This window comes from Protomyctophum parallelum (assembly GCF_964188405.1).
Source record: "Protomyctophum parallelum genome assembly, chromosome: 8".
NCBI lineage: Eukaryota > Metazoa > Chordata > Actinopteri > Myctophiformes > Myctophidae > Protomyctophum > Protomyctophum parallelum.
The window spans coordinates 17,910,821-17,931,207 of NC_139703.1; the positions used below are offsets into that span (position 1 = coordinate 17,910,821).

The 20,387-nt window shown below is 44.3% G+C and overlaps 1 protein-coding gene across 1 annotated transcript in view; it reads left to right on the top strand.

The window, feature by feature from the left end:
* The window catches only part of LOC310863564 (TOX high mobility group box family member 2-like), a 70,093-nt gene that overhangs the window by 37,339 nt on the left and 12,367 nt on the right, over window positions 1-20,387 (top strand). The window contains exon 3 of the mRNA XM_083771999.1: window positions 10,235-10,468. Coding sequence (XP_083628125.1) covers window positions 10,235-10,468 — 234 coding nt within the window. The remainder of the gene's footprint in view (window positions 1-10,234; window positions 10,469-20,387) is intronic.

Consider the following 20,387-nt stretch of genomic DNA (forward strand, 5'->3'; position numbering starts at 1 on the left):
ATAGATCACTGGTTCTCCCTGTATAGGGTCCTGGGGACCACTGCCATAGACCACTGGTTCTCACTGTATAGGGTCCTGGGGACCACTGCCATAGACCACTGGTTCTCACTGTATAGGGTCCTGGGAACCACTGCCATAGATCACTGGTTCTCCCTGTATAGGGTCCTGGGGACCACTGCCATAGACCACTGGTTCTCACTGTATAGGGTCCTGGGGACCACTGCCATAGATCACTGGTTCTCACTGTATAGGGTCCTGGGAACCACTGCCATAGACCACTGGTTCTCACTGTATAGGGTCCTGGGAACCACTGCCATAGATCACTGGTTCTCACTGTATAGGGTCCTGGGGACCACTGCCATAGACCACTGGTTCTCACTGTATAGGGTCCTGGGAACCACTGCCATAGATCACTGGTTCTCCCTGTATAGGGTCCTGGGGACCACTGCCATAGACCACTGGTTCTCACTGTATAGGGTCCTGGGGACCACTGCCATAGACCACTGGTTCTCACTGTATAGGGTCCTGGGAACCACTGCCATAGATCACTGGTTCTCCCTGTATAGGGTCCTGGGGACCACTGCCATAGACCACTGGTTCTCACTGTATAGGGTCCTGGGGACCACTGCCATAGATCACTGGTTCTCACTGTATAGGGTCCTGGGAACCACTGCCATAGACCACTGGTTCTCACTGTATAGGGTCCTGGGAACCACTGCCATAGATCACTGGTTCTCACTGTATAGGGTCCTGGGGACCACTGCCATAGACCACTGGTTCTCACTGTATAGGGTCCTGGGAACCACTGCCATAGATCACTGGTTCTCACTGTATAGGGTCCTGGGGACCACTGCCATAGATCACTGGTTCTCACTGTATAGGGTCCTGGGGACCACTGCCATAGACCACTGGTTCTCACTGTATAGGGTCCTGGGGACCACTGCCATAGACCACTGGTTCTCACTGTATAGGGTCCTGGGGACCACTGCCATAGACCACTGGTTCTCACTGTATAGGGTCCTGGGGACCACTGCCATAGACCACTGGTTCTCACTGTATAGGGTCCTGGGGACCACTGCCATAGATCACTGGTTCTCACTGTATAGGGTCCTGGGGACCACTGCCATAGATCACTGGTTCTCACTGTATAGGGTCCTGGGGACCACTGCCATAGACCACTGGTTCTCACTGTATAGGGTCCTGGGGACCACTGCCATAGACCACTGGTTCTCACTGTATAGGGTCCTGGGGACCACTGCCATAGACCACTGGTTCTCACTGTATAGGGTCCTGGGGACCACTGCCATAGACCACTGGTTCTCACTGTATAGGGTCCTGGGGACCACTGCCATAGATCACTGGTTCTCACTGTATAGGGTCCTGGGGACCACTGCCATAGACCACTGGTTCTCACTGTATAGGGTCCTGGGGACCACTGCCATAGACCACTGGTTCTCACTGTATAGGGTCCTGGGGACCACTGCCATAGACCACTGGTTCTCACTGTATAGGGTCCTGGGGACCACTGCCATAGATCACTGGTTCTCACTGTATAGGGTCCTGGGGACCACTGCCATAGACCACTGGTTCTCACTGTATAGGGTCCTGGGGACCACTGCCATAGACCACTGGTTCTCACTGTATAGGGTCCTGGGGACCACTGCCATAGACCACTGGTTCTCACTGTATAGGGTCCTGGGGACCACTGCCATAGATCACTGGTTCTCACTGTATAGGGTCCTGGGGACCACTGCCATAGACCAATGGTTCTCACTGTATAGGGTCCTGGGGACCACTGCCATAGACCACTGGTTCTCACTGTATAGGGTCCTGGGGACCACTGCCATAGACCACTGGTTCTCACTGTATAGGGTCCTGGGAACCACTGCCATAGACCACTGGTTCTCACTGTATAGGGTCCTGGGGACCACTGCCATAGACCACTGGTTCTCACTGTATAGGGTCCTGGGGACCACTGCCATAGACCACTGGTTCTCACTGTATAGGGTCCTGGGGACCACTGCCATAGATCACTGGTTCTCACTGTATAGGGTCCTGGGGACCACTGCCATAGACCACTGGTTCTCACTGTATAGGGTCCTGGGGACCACTGCCATAGACCACTGGTTCTCACTGTATAGGGTCCTGGGGACCACTGCCATAGACCACTGGTTCTCACTGTATAGGGTCCTGGGGACCACTGCCATAGATCACTGGTTCTCACTGTATAGGGTCCTGGGGACCACTGCCATAGACCACTGGTTCTCACTGTATAGGGTCCTGGGGACCACTGCCATAGACCACTGGTTCTCACTGTATAGGGTCCTGGGGACCACTGCCATAGATCACTGGTTCTCACTGTATAGGGTCCTGGGGACCACTGCCATAGACCACTGGTTCTCACTGTATAGGGTCCTGGGAACCACTGCCATAGACCACTGGTTCTCACTGTATAGGGTCCTGGGGACCACTGCCATAGACCACTGGTTCTCACTGTATAGGGTCCTGGGAACCACTGCCATAGACCACTGGTTCTCACTGTATAGGGTCCTGGGGACCACTGCCATAGACCACTGGTTCTCACTGTATAGGGTCCTGGGGACCACTGCCATAGACCACTGGTTCTCAACGTAGGGTCCCGGGGACCACCAGAGTACTCCTCATGTGACGGCCCTTACGGGTCTGTAACTCTGAGAGTTGTTCAAACGGAACCAAATGGACCCTCGTTTGGTTCCATTTGTACAGTTAATAAACAAACACAATTCTAGTGTTCTTTTTTTGTGTTTCATGTAGATTGGGGTCCCCAGAGATTAACCATTGTACACTCTCGGAGTTTACAGACCCATTTTGGAGATATCTCTGGAGTTGGATTCTGTTGGGTCTTGATGTTGCAATTAATGTAAAGCCTTTGCCTTGCCTACTGGTAGCTGACATAATCACTTCAGATATGCTTCCTTGGGGGGCTTGCAAGTGGTAGAGTAACATGCTGGGCATGGAGAGATGTGATTTAAAAGAGCAGATGTGTGGTCTGGCATTGCTACGCTTAAGCAGGTCATGGATGGAGAACATAGTATTTATTGTTGTGCCTGTGATTATTTTGGGGAGACTCTCCAGCCCACACAGACACGCATGGAACTCCACGACTGATGGAAGTTGCAGACTCTGATGCTTAAATCTTGAACAATGGATGTAATTTTCTTTACTATACATCAAAGTGCAGTCTCTACGGTTTTTTTGGACACACCGACGTATTTGTGTATCCCAAAAGGTAAAATTAGCCTTTGTGAATTTGGGTGGTAAACAGTTACTGTACCTCAAGAACATCTATCTATTTAATTATGCAGCATGTCTATGTATGTCTGTCTGTATACGTATGTCTGTACTGTACGTGTGTACGGATGTAATCCACGTAACTCGAGAACCCTAACCCCACAAATTCGACACACGCGTTCCACACCACCACTGCAGGGGGTGCAGTGCCCGGTGTGGAGTGGGTCTGACCCACGGTTGTCCAGAACCGCCACAAAAAGGCCTCTGCCCGGGCTCTGGATTGGGCCCATGCTCCATATATGGACATCTGCATAGACTCCATATATCTATTTGGGCATGCCTGACAAATAACTCCATGCTGTTTATGGGCATAAAAGGGACACAGACATAATACCTGGGTGTGGCATACGTACATTTACTACTTGCATCGTTCCAAGTAGGCCAGTGCCCAACGGGCACCGCTCTAGTATTTACAATTTGTGTAATATCACTTATTTGCCGATATCTCATTTGGCTGACCAGTTGAAAGACTTATAAACCCAATATCAACCTTTTTCCCCCCACCGTAGTTACCTCACTTTGGCTTTGTAGGGCAGTATTGTTCTTGGGTATAATGATTAGACTTCATTATACTACTGTATGGTTCAGGTTAACTGTATTGGGATTCCAAACGTACACAAGTATAGGGGAACTAAAATGTGTCTGAGGCAAGACAGGGACGTAGAATGAATGTACCTTGTCTCAACTAGTGTATTGTCACATCAATATTAGCAATAATATAACCACTCTCAAACTAGCGTCCCTATTTTGGGTATGTCAATATGCTGTATAGGCGTACATTTTCTAATTCAATTCATCAAAAATAGCAAATCTATATACTTTTTGTGAGCTTGTATAGGTTTGTTGGCTGCCTATTTATGCTATATTTATGAGTGGTGCAGCTATAGCCCCTCCAATGCCCAGCTTTGTCCGTCCCTGGCTGTGTCCATGACTCTCTGTGTTGTGAATTATCTCACAGTCTGAATGGCAGCCTCTGGCGGAAATTTCCCATTCCCTGCATCCACAATGACACAGGTGTTTGCCATAATCACCACTTAATTAATTGCCCAATCGCAGTCCAGGTGTGTCCCTATATAACCAGTCACTCAGTCCACAGCCCTCACTCAGTTTCCAGCCTTCACACAAGCCACATCATGCAGCGCTCACTGAGTCTACTCTACAACTCCAACCCAGGCAGCCATGCGCACTTGAACTATAAAGCATGGCTCATGGATTAATGGAATTAAAACTGCTAATCTGTACTGTACATATTGGTGTCACAGAACCTCTCTCTAATCGGAGAAACTTGGGTGGTCAGCTCAGATCCAACTAAACTAACCTGCTAATATTTATGTATGTATGTTTAGGGTACCAACAGTTGCACCACTCACTTCAGACAGGTCTGATTTACTATAACAGTGTAAAATAGTTATAATGAAGTGTTATGTAGTATATACCTTAAAAAATCAATGCACAATACACAAAAGACTGTAACCGTACGTGGCAGAGTGTAGAAATGTTCAGTGTAATAACAGCTACGGAGCTGAGCAGATTGGATGTGCAGACTGCATAACCTGGCGAGTTTGAAAAACAGCTTTGGTGAATACTCACTCCTCTCCCGATGCTTTGGCTCCCTAGAAATGTCAAACAGTCTCGAAGCAATGGTTGCAGTTTTGCTGTTGGCTGGCGCTGGTAATTGGTAAAACAACACCGGAGAGCACACACTGTTTGTATTTTTCATTTTGCACACCTGCACATATTGTGTGTGTGTGTGTGTGTATATATATATATATATATATATATATATATATATATATATATATACTTTAAACTGTATTTTGCTCAGGACTGCTGCAGTTCAGCACGTGATATTTAATGATTTTGCACCAAATACTTTGTACCATGTACATATATTTTCTCTCTCTCACACACACACACACACACACACACCGCCAGGGAGGAAGTACAGTACAGTACAGTACAGTACAGTACAGTACAGTACAGTACAGTACAGTACAGTACAGTACAGTACAGTACAGTACAGTACAGTACAGTACAGTACAGTATGCCAGTCTGAGTCCCTTTGCTGTATGTGCCTCATGCTTGGCAGTGAGGTGAAATTAACTCATTGACTGCCATCTAGTGGTGGCTTAGAGCAGCGCTTTCAAAGTGAACGGGAGGTACCCTTATGTTGAAAGGGCTTTTGGCCAGAAACCGCTGAGTCAGGAAGTAAATCCGCTTTTTTTTTCATGACCCGCGATTGTCATTTAATACACCCAAAACATATCGAAATATATCGTTTGGATGCATCAGACGATTTTTCCTTTCACCGGAGCGGAGTGTTACACTGCAGGGAAATCTACAAGCCCACAACACGTTGCGTTGCGATGCATTGCGATCTTGTAGATTGGCTAGGGATTACTAAGTAGTCATTACTGTAATTGCAATTACAGTTACGACGACTATTACAGTGTCATGTACTAACAGTAATTCGGATACTCACTCTGCATATTGGTATACTTTAATATCCAAAGTGTCCGGATCCTCACTCTGCATGTTTGTATACTGTAACATAATTTCATCATCCAAATGCTTCAGTTATAAACTAGCTGTATGTTATTGTGTTGGGTGCACAGCCATGTCTTCAGTTATAAACTACAGTAGCTGTATGTTATTGTGTTGGGTGCACAGCCATGTCTTCAGTTATAAACTAGCTGTATGTTATTGTGTTGGGTGCACAGCCATGTCGTATACATTAACATCATTTCATCATTCAGATGCTTCAGTTATAAGCTAACTGTATGTTATTGTGTTGGGTGCACAGCCATGTCGTATACATTAACATCATTTCATCATTCAGATGCTTCAGTTATAAGCTAACTGTATGTTATTGTGTTGTGTGCACAGCCATGTCGTATACATTAACATCATTTCATCATCCAGATGCTTCAGTTATAAGCTAACTGTATGTTATTGTGTTGGGTGCACAGCCATGTCGTGTCTGCATGCCCGCGGAGCTGCTGAGGAGAGATTCTGCTTTCAATTGGCTCCCATGTTAATCTGCCGCCAGCAGCTTGTGGGTGTTTTGGCTAGTGTTGTGTGGGAGTGGTTGTATTGGGTAGTTGTCCCCTTCGGCTAAATCACTCTGTGATCTTTATAAATTCTTCTTGTCTATGATGAACATTATAAACGGCTTTAGTAGAACATTGTTGATGCAAGTAAAAGATTAGCTGACATTATCAGCATTATTATTATTATTATTTGACATGCATAAATACACTCATCAACTATATACCAGTGGTTCTCAAAGTGGGGTCTGGGACCCCCCACCCCCAGGGGTCCTTGAGCGGATTCCAGGAGGTCCCCAGGAAAAAAGAGTATTAAAATAAATTATAAAGTATTGCATCAAGATCTGTTTAAGCACTTTAACCCTATAAACATTGACTATTTGAAATACTGTGTATTTGTGTGTAATACTACTACTACTACTACTACAACTACTACTACTACTAATACTAATAATAAAAATATAACTTTATTTGTATAGCACCTTTCATGTGTAGAATGCAATTAAACAACTTTTTGAATATTTTTGAAACATTTTAAACACACATCTTGTATGGGGGCTCCTCAGCAGAAAATGTTTTCAAATTTCACATTAATCCGGCGGCGCTCGCATGAAAATGTTTGGGGAACACTCAACCACTCAGCGCGCTCTTCTCTGTTTGGGGAACACTCAACCACTCAGCGCCCTTTTCTCTGTTTGGGGAACACTCAACCACTCAGCGCCCTCTTCTCTGTTTGGGGAACACTCAACCACTCAGCGCGCTCTTCTCTGTTTGGGGAACACTCAACCACTCAGTGCCCTCTTCTCTGTTTGGGGAACACGCAACCACTCAGCGCCCTCTTCTCTGTTTGGGGAACACTCAACCACTCAGCGCCCTCTTCTCTGTTTGGGGAACACTCAACCACTCAGCGCCCTCTTCTCTGTTTGGGGAACACTCAACCACTCAGCGCCCTCTTCTCTGTTTGGGGAACACTCAACCACTCAGCGCCCTCTTCTCACTCAGCGCCCTCTTCTCACTCAGCGCCCTCTTCTCTGTTTGGGGAACACTCAACCACTCAGCGCCCTCTTCTCTGTTTGGGGAACACTCAACCACTCAGCGCCCTCTTCTCACTCAGCGCCCTCTTCTCACTCAGCGCCCTCTTCTCACTCAGCGCCCTCTTCTCACTCAGCGCCCTCTTCGTCGCCTTCTCATTTCCTGAGAATGTGACGCGATCAATGCCAGTGCAATCTGGGACGTTTTTGTCGCAATCATTCGGCTAAAGTAGCAGTGGTGGAAAGTAACTAAGTACTTTTACTTAAGTACAATTTTGAGGTATTTGTACTTTACTTTAGTATTTCCAATTTCCTATACTTTTACTTCTACTCCACTACATCTCAGAGCCAATTTTTTTACTTTTACTCCACTACAATTATTTGAAAACTTTAGTTACTAGTTACTTTAGAGATTATAATTTTGATTAGAAAACATACATTAACCACTTCAACCCTATACATTTCGCATTTGAAAATAGCAGTATATTGCAGTATTGGTACTTTTACTGAAGTAAAACAATTGAGTACTTTTTCCACCACTGTAAAGTAGTAGATCTACAAGCTCACACGTGTCACGACTCACGATGCATTGTGAACTTGTAAACTATATTTTAACAGGAATCCACAACTCCCAGTGGAGAGTGTAATACTAATTATACAACAGGTCGTTTCGAGGAAGCAATCTGATTGGTTGAAACAGCCCCATAGCCGTGGATCAAACGAGCACCACTCCACACCAAATCAAAACAAAGAATTCAGCTGCTCTGTTTTCCCAGAGCGCAGCAAAGAAGGTGGCTATAGGCTAGCTAGTTTATCGTAGTGACTACATCTGTCATTAAAAAAATATGTTTTTTCAGTTTTAAGGGTAACTGTTGTATAATTGTAATATTACACTCGAGGGTGTGGTTTGACCGTTGCCACTTCAGTGATGCTTGCGGAACTTGACGTCTCTTTCCTGACCACATCACAGTCGTGGCAATAATCACGTTAAACCACACCCTCTCGTGTAATATTGCTTAAATCAGCTGTCATAAGCTCTCCTGGGTCCACACTAGTACATTTCCAAAACAAAGAACGCGTATATTCTCCTTCCACACATGCATTTTAGCACCGCTTAGTAAATAATCTCCATGAGAACTAATTGGGAAGCGATAATCTGCATCATCGTTTTGAAATAGTCACATTTTCCGCCTGTCCGGATTAAAATGCAAAAAATGTCCACCGGACATTTTTAAACCCGGACATTAAAAACCCAACATTACCAAAACTCCAACAGGGTCAGCAGACATTTTCAAAAGTCTCAGTTTCAGGTCGTTCAAATAGTAATGTGGATGCCAGGCCACGCCGTATAATAAGCATGCATTATGCATTTTACAAGGAAAACACATTAGTGTGGACCAATCCTCACTTCTGTCATTCATCAGAGTATGCAAATATGGTGGCATGCAGTGATACCACAAGAACAGGAAGTTTTTTCTATTAAAACACTATTTCCTTGACTATACTTCCCCCCTGTTATGACTTTGACTGTCCACACAGTGAATTATGAATAAAAAACTGATTACCATCTCTACTATCAGTGAGCAATTCCATTTCCCTCTTCCTAATTCATTCTCTAGTGCCACATCAAAGCCATTGCAGCCATATGTGCCTTTCCGAGTACTTTCTGTTGCTCCATTGCATGGAAGTCATAAGTGTAACGCATCACACTGTGAACAACTGAAAGCCATCACGTTAGATATAGTAATATACCACGAAACAGGTGCATTTCAAATGGTTTAATAAATTCAGAGAATCGATTTGTTTTTGATAAATGTACTGATGGGCAAGGAAGGGGGGGGGGGAGAACAAGAAAAGGGGTTGGCAGAAACATGTTATTCTTTCGGCACATTTTTTTAAGTGGTTACAGCCAGTTGAAACATTGTTATAATGACATAATGCTGACTGGCTACACAGACATTGAACACAGAAATCAAATGATGCGTCTACATATCCATCCATCCATCTTGTACTGTGAGACATGGCCAAAGCATTTCCGGGATCGAGTCCCCAGCCAAAAACGTTGTGAAGATGGTGGCATGAAAAGTGTTAATTAATATGTGGCACTGAATTTTTATTTATTTATTTATTTTGTATTATTATGGAAATGTTTTTATGTGTTTGTTTTTCTTTGAGTCGTGACCATAATTACAAACTGGTCCGTGGCCCACAAACGGGTCCCGTCCCAGAGTTTCAGGTAGGGAATCAATGTCGTTCCGCGCTTTGGTGGGAGCTGTGGCGTGCACAGATAGACACTAGGGGGTGCTAGAGCACCACCTTTGGTGGGAGCAGTGGCGTGCACAGATAGACACTAGGGGGTGCTAGAGCACCACCTTTGGTGGGAGCAGTGGCGTGCACAGATAGACACTAGGGGGTGCTAGAGCATAGTAGCATAGTAGAATGCATTTCCTCCCATGTTTGAGCCGAATGTTGGGGGGGAACGAGGTCAGAAGATCTCCCTCTGGTGTTATGCCTGCACGTCTATTTCGGGGTCCATCCATGCATGGCATTGATTTTTGGAACCGCTTGGCTGTGGTGTGAAGTAACTAAGTACATTTACTTAAGTACTGTACTTACGTACACTTTTGAGGTATTTGTACTTTACTTGAGTCTTTCCATTTGCCAGTACATTTACTTCTACCCCAGTACATCTCAGAGGCAAATATTGTACTTTTACTACATTTATTAGGGAGAGGGAGAGAGGGAGAGAGGGAGAGAGAGAGTCCCCTGTTCTCTCCAGTATCAATAAACTGCTCGTGTCTTTGCGTCGCGCTGATGTTCTTCCAGATCACGGGGGAGAAGAGGCCTTCGTCGGAGATGATGATGAAGCCCAAGCCCAAGCCCCAGAAGAAGAAGAAGAAGAAGGACCCCAACGAGCCCACCAAGCCCGTGTCGGCCTACGCGCTCTTCTTCAGGGACACGCAGGCGGCCATCAAGGGACAGAACCCCAACGCCACCTTCGGAGACGTCTCCAAGATAGTGGCGTCCATGTGGGACGGACTGGGAGAGGAGCAGAAACAGGTGTGTAGAAATAATTACCCATTTTATAGGGACTGAAAAAAAAAAAAAAAAAACGCCTTAAAAGATACTAACCTTTTTTGAATTTTTTGAAAAATTCAAATTTCTTTTTAATAGAAATTTCAGTGTCCCGATCAGATCTATAGGGTTAGACTGGCATATTCACCAATACCGATATGAACCGATATGACAAATAAGGGCTGATACCGATACTTTTCTGATACCGATACAGTATCGGTCAATTTGGTTCCAGCTGTACACTCTCAGTTACAGACCTGGAAAGGACCATGGGGGAACCACGCCCCCATCCCAAGAACCCCTGAGGGGTCCCTGGACCTCACTTTGAGAACCCTGCCCTGGACTACAGTGACCGTGTAGATGCAGTGTTAAAGATTTGAATATAAACATGTCCCCCGTCTTCGTTGTTTGCATTCCAGGCCGACAGACAAAACTCAACGGGGCGCATAGCGGCATACAGTTCATTCATAGTAACAAATGATGCTGTGAAATGAGCAGAAAACGAGACTGTCTGGTGATGTCGGTGGCGAGTGCAGACTCATATTTTTAGAATATCCACTTCGGTCGCAGCCTATATTGGCTGTCAAATAAAAGCAGCTGTCTAACATGACAAAGTACAGCCATTTCTCCATCAGCCTCTATGAGCCTCAACTGCAGTGTTGTTTTAGGCAGCACATTTTGATTTTAGTTTTAGTCATAGTCTCTCTTCAATAGTTTTCATTTTGTTTCAGTCACATTTTAGTCACCTGGAATGTTTTAGTGTTAGTCTAGTTTTAGTCGACTAAGTGTCATGCGATTTTAGTCGACTAAATCTACAGTTGATTTAGTCGACTAAAATGTATTTTGGTGGGCGTTGATGCTGTCGTAATGACTGTTTATACACGTGCTGAAGATAGCCGATCTACAAGTAAAGCTCACATGCGACGCGTTGTGGGCTTGTACATCTGCTATTTTCAGCATGCAACCAAGTGTAAAATGACTTATACTGGATCTATCTAACATTTTAGTCTAGTTTGTATTTGTTGACGAAATTGTCAGTATATTTAGTCATAGTAATAGTCATCATGGCATAGTTTTCATTTTGGTTTTATGTAGTTTTTGTCGACGGACATTTTTCGTCATAGTATTAGTCGAGGAAAACAACACTGCTCAACTGTCCGCCAGACCCCATCTAGCGTCGCTGGCCCCATGTGGTGGGAAGGAACTGTATAAGTATTGTGCTGCAATTTCAAAACACGCTTCTGTTTTATACGTCGAAAAATAGAAAATAGATTAGAATAGATTAAAAATAGATTTAAAAAAACTTTGGGGAAAAAAGGGGGAAATGGGACATTCTGCAAAGCATTTTTGCTTTTGGTGCTTAAAGTAAATGTTTGATGGCAGGACTCTTGTACTGGCATGATGCATCTAATACGCACGTGTTACTAATAGTATTTCTACGTTGTATGGTATTGCTACTTTTACGTAAGTAAAAAGAAGAAAGAACGATAATCATAGTACTTCTTTCACCACTGGCCGTGTGTCTCCCCTAGCTCCTCGTACCGCCAAACCTACTTTATATGGCGGACTTTGGAGGCCGTCTGGGTCTGTCCCTCTTTTATTTGCAGTTAATTTTTGCTGCCTTCACCGCGCCTCTTCACCATGAATCTTCATTTCACCGCTGACACCCTTGAATGTGAATTCCTCATTTCCTGTCCTTTTATTTATATCTGTTGCCTGGTGATTTGATCATGCTGGGAATACGAGATTAGCAATTGCCTCGTCCTTGGTTTCGCCTCAAGGACATCTGCTCCTGAAATGTTATTGTTTGTGCTTCTTAACCCCTGGTGTACCAGGCTGCGTGCTCCAGCCCCAGTATAGCTGCGGATATAGCTCTTTCTGGTGGCGTTGATTTAGGGCTGAAAACAGTTAATCAAACGAATCCATATGTAATCGATTATAACAAATCATTGATCAAATCAATTCATAATCTATTCCTGTTTTGGTGGCATGCCATACGCCGTATAGGCGAGAATAGAACATAACAAATAACTGAAAATAGCTGACCTACTGTATAAAGCTTATAAATCAGCTGTTGTCACTATATTTTCACCATGCTGTTGTGCAACAAAGATAGACAATAGGGATGGAGTGGTTAATTGATTCATTGATCTATTTAACAAAGGATCAAAAGCCCTGTTGGTTGATGTTGGGGCGTTCTGTCTCTTCTTGTGTCTGCTGCGTATCTCCATGCCACAGCGTCTGTCCTACCTGGGAACACAGACGGAATTACAAAGGGCCAATTCCAACTATTAAAAAAAAAACTCCATTGAACGCATTTGTGTGTTTAATCAAACGTGTCCCCTCGCAGGCACGTAATTAAATTGTGGTAATGATGTCATTACGGAGTGAAATATTAGTAACACGGTGTTGTGATCCGGTACGTCAGCGCAATAACACTCCTGGTGGTGCTAATTAAACTAGACTCCTCGGCTTTATAGCATTGTCTCGGATTCCCTATATTTGCCTCGAATGCATAAACGAAACGTGCACTAGCTGCCATGTATTTCCATATTAAAACTATTACGCTAATACACATGCCTATAGCCGTTATATCCTCTAACAATATTGAGGTTGTTTCTTTAATGTCCCAGGTCTGTGCGAATAAATATAAGAACGTCACAGTAAAAACTGTTAAAAGAAATAGGACCAGGAGCAGGAGGCAGGCTTGTAGAAAAACTCAGATTTTCATTTGATCCAGGCCAGGGCATCAGGGTTTGATTGATTGATTGAAGTATTTATTCACATAGTTTGCAGATTTACAGTACACTTCAAGCACAACTCAATACAAAAACTGTCAACTGTGAGTGGACGACCCAATAAAGCACTACACTTGTTTACAAGAGGGTCCACCGTGTTTAATTCATCATAACATTTAGAGACATACCAATATACACTTCTATAGCCAAAAAACTGGAAATCATCATCAGAAAGGAGGTAAAAAGGGAAAAGAAAACATATACAGTGAGGGGGGGAAAGGGGTGGAGGGGATTCAGATTTTACGGGGGCCAGTTTAGAATTGCAGCCGTCCGTAGGTGCCCTTTGAGAGCGGTTTTGAAGGAGTCAAGGGATTATCATGTCTTAATGACTGTTGGTAGGGCGTTCCACATTTTGGTGGCATATAGGAGCGAGATTAATTTCGTCCCTTGTTTGTGCCAAATCTGGGTTGCACATGGTTTGTTGAACTCCCTCTGGTGTTGTGGGTGTGGACTTTGTTGACATTAAGGAAGTATTTAGACAGGTACATGGGTATCTTGGTTGGTGTATCGAATCTTGTGGACCACAACTTAAGGGAAAATAAAACATTAACTTAAATTAATGGAGAGACAAAGGGCTCCATTTTCCTCCATGCTAAACCCCTTATCCCTAAAGTTCTACAAGCTCACAAGGTGTCCATGTAGATCTACAAGCTCACAAGGTGTCCATGTAGATCTACAAGCTCACAAGGTGTCCATGTAGATCTACAAGCTCACAAGGTGTCCATGTAGATCTACAAGCTCACAAGGTGTCCATGTAGATCGGCTAGTTGAACTATTAAAAAATGTTTTTCAAAATAGTAAAAAAATAAAAAGGCAAAGTAGTTTAGTTATAATGCTGCATTCACAAACGACAAAACCTGCTGGGCGCCATGGAGCGGTATACAAAGATTAAATATTTTAACATCGATGCCGTCTGCCGTTACCGTCACCGGTTCTGTCTGCCGTGCCGTCCAGTTCCGTTTACTGTCCTGCTCCTCTCCACTAAAATGACTTCCGGTTTGCCGTCTACTGCTAGCCTGATCCCATGTGAATGCAGCACAAGGGCTTTAGCATGGACAAAAATAGAGCCCATGAACGGCCCTATTTTGTTAAACCCCTTTACCCCTAATACCCCCCTCTTGCACACTTCCAATGAACCGCAGCGGCCAATGAGGCATCTATTTGTTAATATATATGTGCACTGCCTTGTGTGCAGAGACGCAAACAAAAAGATATCGGGGAGATTTCAATTAAGACACAAGAATGTGCTCCTTCTGTGAGACTGGGAAATCTATATGTTACAAGTATATAGCAATACATTTCAATTACAATGTGTACTGCTGGACTTCAACATATGGGGGAAATTAGTCTGCAAAGAGGCTGCTCTCTCTGTGACGGTGTCCCTGCATCAAGAACAAAAGCAAGGGCTCGCAAATCACTTTGTAATGGTAAAGGTAAATGTATTCACAATCACAGCAGGCAACGTTTTGACCCCTATTGGTCATTCTCAAGTATAAATGAGATAACAGGAAATGATTCAGTGTGAGTGTGGACACGAGAGCCATCAGCCCCATCTGGTGTTGTGGGGTGGCTCCAACAATTACAAGTGATATTTTATATACAGTGACTACGACTGTTCCCTGACTAGAGCCTCCAGTAAAACGCGGGCACCAATCCTTGATTATGCAGGCTAAAATCCTTGATTTTGCAATGAAATATTTGGGATTTGTATGTGATTTATGCAGTGGAAGTCGTGATATATGCGAAAAATGAGAAATGCAAAATATGCGGAAAGTTGACCACTGCATAATCTGCACCATTTCATTTGGCTGATTATGCGGTATAGACACTACCTGAGACTCAGGTAAGCCCATATCATATGTGTCCATATCACTACGCCGTGTTATAGAGGGGTCAAAGTCGAACGAAAGTTGCTAATAATATATTTTAGAAATACGTCAACAATACAAATGATTAATTTACTTTTTAATCCGTGGCCCCTGTGCCCCCCACAAAATGATCGTAACTACCTAATGTTTCACCAAAACCAGAGCAGAACTCCCACCACGGGACTCAACAGGTAATCAATTAATACAGCTTCAACCACTTTATTAGTGGCAAGTATTTCATACAGCTTAAGTTCAAAAATGGTGAACTATCCCTTTAAGACATGTTCAGTGTACACTGTACAGCCAGCCCAGACGATCTCTATCTCCCAGACGGCCGTGCTCTTGAACATGCTTGATGAGCGGCGTCTTCGTTCGTTTCCGAGGGGGGGGGGGGAGGGGGGCTGTCACGTTGATTCACCCCCGACTGATGAGGTGTGTTCCGTAATGTCACGCCACGGGCAGACCTGCTGGAGCCGACGCTATTAAAGGCTTGATTTATTCCTATAGCTCGGTCGGTATAGGTTGGTCCGTCCGTGCGCTACAGTGCGCTTGTAGATCTGCTGTTTTGAGACACGCCGCACCGAACCCCCGCAGCTACTTACAGCTGCCCAGGGCTTTAGCAGAGCTAGAATGTAAACACAACTCCCCCCCCCCCCTCCCTGTACGCCACCCCCCCCTTCCCCCAACACGCAGGTTTGTTTTAAGTAGAACGTAGCCTCTGTTTCCAATTACCCACAGAGTAGGGCCTCCGAAACATGGCATGAAGCTGAATTCACATGAGGGGGGGGGGGGGGGGGGGGGGGTGTTAGGCGGCTAACATCACTGTACTCTTTTATTATTATTATTTTTTTAAGTAGCTGAGACCATCAGAAAACGTAACGGCGTTGTGCATGTTTATGTGCGTTTGTGTGCGTGCGTGCGTGAGGCTCACAGAAACCAATATCTTGGTTCAGTCCACCCACACCTGCCCACCATTCACTGCCATATTTTAAAACTAAATTTACCACACAGTGCCACAGTGCACTTCTTTGTTGTGTGTATCTTCATACCGTTTAAGCCGGACTTATAGTTAATTGCGTGCCGTTATCACACCAATAACACTGATCTTGTACAGTCTGTTAATTTTGAAAATCTTGAAAACTTGTGAAAGATGTGGCATGATTTTGAACTCATTTTCGTACGGGATTGCTGGCACAAAAGCTTCTCAAATGGGGGGTCTGCGGCCAAATACATGACCTTGACTAACTAACCAACATTGTATACTGTAGCTCGCCTAACGAGTCACAACACATAATCAAGCCCTTTGCTTGGGCTGCAATGTAGCTTATTTTATTTCCCATGCTGTCCTTGAGTCTGTAAGAAGAAAGTATCATCATTCTTATTATTCTTATTATTATTCGGGTTCATGTTGATGTTTTCTTCTTTTATTTGGATGCTTTAGAGCATGCATACAGTGCACACACACTCACTGTTCCTAATCCCCAAGGCCTTTGCTTTGTGTTGTTGAGATCAATGCGTTTCACTTTGGCTGTGTTGTTCCTTCAAGGTGACTACAAGTTAACGTCGACCCAGAAACACAAAAGCAACAATGTTTTCAATATTGTTTTCCCTTGTTTATTTATTTATTTTATATTTTAAGATTAAGTTCAATTCTTTACAGCTGTGGGGAGAATGGGGACCATGGGATGGAGGTTTATTTAATTGGGTCTACTGTGTTGTGTATCAGTGAAAGGTTGGGAAAGAATATAAAGACATTGTCGCTTTGTTTATCCGCTTGAGTCCTATACTATAGTATATATATATATATATATATATATATATATATGCATGCAGACCTTGTACATCAGCTATTTTCTTTATGGTATATAAATTACGAGCCACAGCCTTTTTTTTTTGCTTTTTATGCCTTTATTGACTTTATAGACTTGCTGGAAATGGGGAGAGAGAGAGATTAGGAGTGACAAAGGTCGTCGGGGAGTCGGTATTGGAACCAGCGACGCACTGCATTAGCAGCCTATACTGTAGTTACCTGGGCCGCTATACGCCAGCCACCTGGGCCGGCTTAGTTTAACCCATTCAGGATGGGTTATGTTACAATTTAGCTTTTGAAAAATAGCAGCTTTTTGAAAGTATGTTCCCCCCTGTGTTTCCCATTCCAAGTGCATTTTTCTTATTGTGAATGTAGTGATTGCGATTGTAGTGAGCGATTACTATGTCCGTCTATCTGTCTGTCTGACACCACCCGCCCGCCACCAGAGGACGCAGCTGTATCACGCACGCACGCACACACGCACGCACGCACGCAGGCACGCACACACACTGAAGGATAATATGTATTTTTTGGTGAGCTCATTGACCTGGTAAATTTTAAAGTAGCTCGCAAGTCAAAATAGTGCCACTGGTTTAAAGCATGTTTTCCTATTACAATCTAACTCTGCAAAGCAACAAACTGTAGAGGTCAAATACTTGTTGCGAACGCAGTGAGCCACTTACTATGACAGCAAGGGCTGAATGTCTGTGTGTGTGTGTGTCTGTCTGTCCCGCTGTTACACCACCCGCCCGCCACCAGAGGGCGCAGCTGTAGCACACACACACAGGGCGCAGCTGTAGCACACACACACACACACACACACACACACACAACCACACACACACGAGCTGCGTTCGCTTCCCGCGTTTGCGCGTCTTACTTGTACTATGTAGCCTAAAAAGTACAATATTTACCTCTGAGATGTAGTGGAGTAGAAGTATATAAAAATGGAAATACTCAACTAAAGTAAAATCACCTCCAAATTGTACTTCAGTGCAAGTAGGCTACTTAAGTACATGCACGTAGCTATACTGTACTTTCCAGTCCTCCCCTGCTGGTTTCTGAATTGTTTCATGTTCTCCTTCCCTCCCTATCTCCTCCCATGCTTTGCTTTCCTCCCCTTCTCTTCCCCATCCCCTCTCCTTATCTACTTCTTGGTTGGGTTTTTTTTCTCCCTCTCCTGCACACTCAGTCCGTCAGTCAGTCGGTCGGTCGATCGGCCGGTCGGTCGGAGGGGGGTAATCGCTCCCTTCAGTCAAGTTCAGTGTCAGCAGGGTATGGGAGTTATTGTCTCCTGTAATTAACTGGTTATCAAACAAGAACATTTCATTAAGGTACAATTAGGGGCTAATTCAGGCGGGACACCTCTGTGTCAGGCTGACGAGGGAGGCATATGCTCTCTGGCTCCAAGCTTTGTTATTTTTAATTCAGGCCCGACCTGCCTCGTGACGGCTCAAATTGCTAATGAATCCACTCACTTTGGAATAATTAGAAATCCTTAGGCATGGTAATTTATTTAAAAAGTATCCGTCGTCGCTGCGAATCATTAGCAGCTGCGTTAAATTAATTTGAAATTAAAGCTGCTGGGAGTACTTTGGGGTTCATTAAAGAGCCCGGCCTCATCTCTATCAATATTTAAGGGGTGAAGGATAAGGCCACAACTTTATCTTTTTTTATTTTTTCAATAGGAACTGTTTGTTAGTCTCCATTCATTACTTTGTGGAGATTATGTTTTATATGGTGAGGATTTGGGTTGCTATCTTTGTTCTTCTCATGTCTGGTTTTAATTGTCAAAGCCAATGCGTGGAGAGGAAATAATAGAAGATTGTAAATATACAATAACCCAATAGAGCCTGACTGACGGCAGATTATTGGATGCAGATCCTGATTGTGAAACTCCCAGAACACCAATTACTCATGTTTTGAACCAGCTCAGTGGCCTTGTGGTTAGAGTGTCCGCCCTGAAACTGGGAGGTCGGGGGTTCGATCCCCGGCCGGGTCATACCAAAGACTGTAAAAATGGGACCCAATGCCTCCCTGCTTGGCACTCAGCATCAATGGGTTGGATTGGGGGGTCAAATCAACTAATGATTCCCGAGCGCGGCGCACGCTGCGGCTCACTCACTGCTCCAAGAGATGTGTCAAATGTGGAGAACAATTACGGCAACGTGTTACTAACTTTGACTTTGAATGTTTTGTTCTGTCAAAAAAAAGTTCTGTTTTGTTCCGTCAGTAAGACAGCCGCCCCCCTATCCACAAGGAGGAGCAGTGCATTAAGGAAGGAAGTGAGCCCAGTGTCCATGACATCAGAGACACTGGGCTCACTGCTAAAATCTAAAACCACATATTACACACATAAAGACCCCCCAGGAAAGTGTTGTAAATATTCTAAACGTCATTAAACATATATTTTTGTCCCTTTAAGGGTCCAATTGGTTCCATATCGGTTCCATTTGTACACTCTCAGAGTTACAGACCCGTAAGGGTCCATTTGGTCCCATTCTGTTCCATATTGTTTCCATTTGTACGCCATCAGAGTTACAGACCTGTAAAGGCTTATTCGTAGTCCAGTTTTCGGTGAAGAGGTGACCACCGAAAACAACAACATGACGTCACGTGGTCTCACACGACACATCTCTCTGTTTTTACTGACCACCGTTTCGGTAGACTGGAACTCACCTGTGCTTTTTATGGCATTGGCAGCTCCCGGCAGGATCCGCCGGGAGAAACTAGGCGCAGCTGCTGGACATGAGACTAATTAATTAGAGAGACAAAGAGAGAGAGTGTGTGTGTGTGTGTGTGTGTGTGTGTGTGTGTGTGTGTGTGTGTGTGTGTGTGTGTGTGTGTGTGTGTGTGTGTGTGTACGACGTGTGTGCGTGTGCGTCAATGTAACAAAGGTGCAGACGATCAGAAATCAGCAGAGAGTGAGCGACGTTTGTGCTACTGTATGCCAAATTGAAGTGTGGACTCGGCCCCAGACTTTGTTTTTCTCCCTGGAAATAAAAACGTCTGGGTTTCCGAGGCTAACGTCGGTGGTCCCCTCTTCACCGAAAACTGGAATATGATATACTCCTTATAAGGGTCCATTCTTAACCCATTCTTATATTTGCCTCTGAGTGGAGTATGTGTGGAGTGTAGAAGCAAAAGTATTTCAAAAAATACCTCAACATTGTACAGTAGCATACTGTTGGCACCACACGAAGGCTTAATGGTTCTCCTACACACACACACACACACACACACACACACACACACACACACACACACACACACACACACACACACACACACACACACACACACACACACACACACACACACACACACATTTAACATCTTTATTTGTATTCACATTTTACAAGAAATTTCTTGAACACAAACAATAGTGGATGCGCAAACTTGAGAAAACTCTACAACAAGTGCTTCAG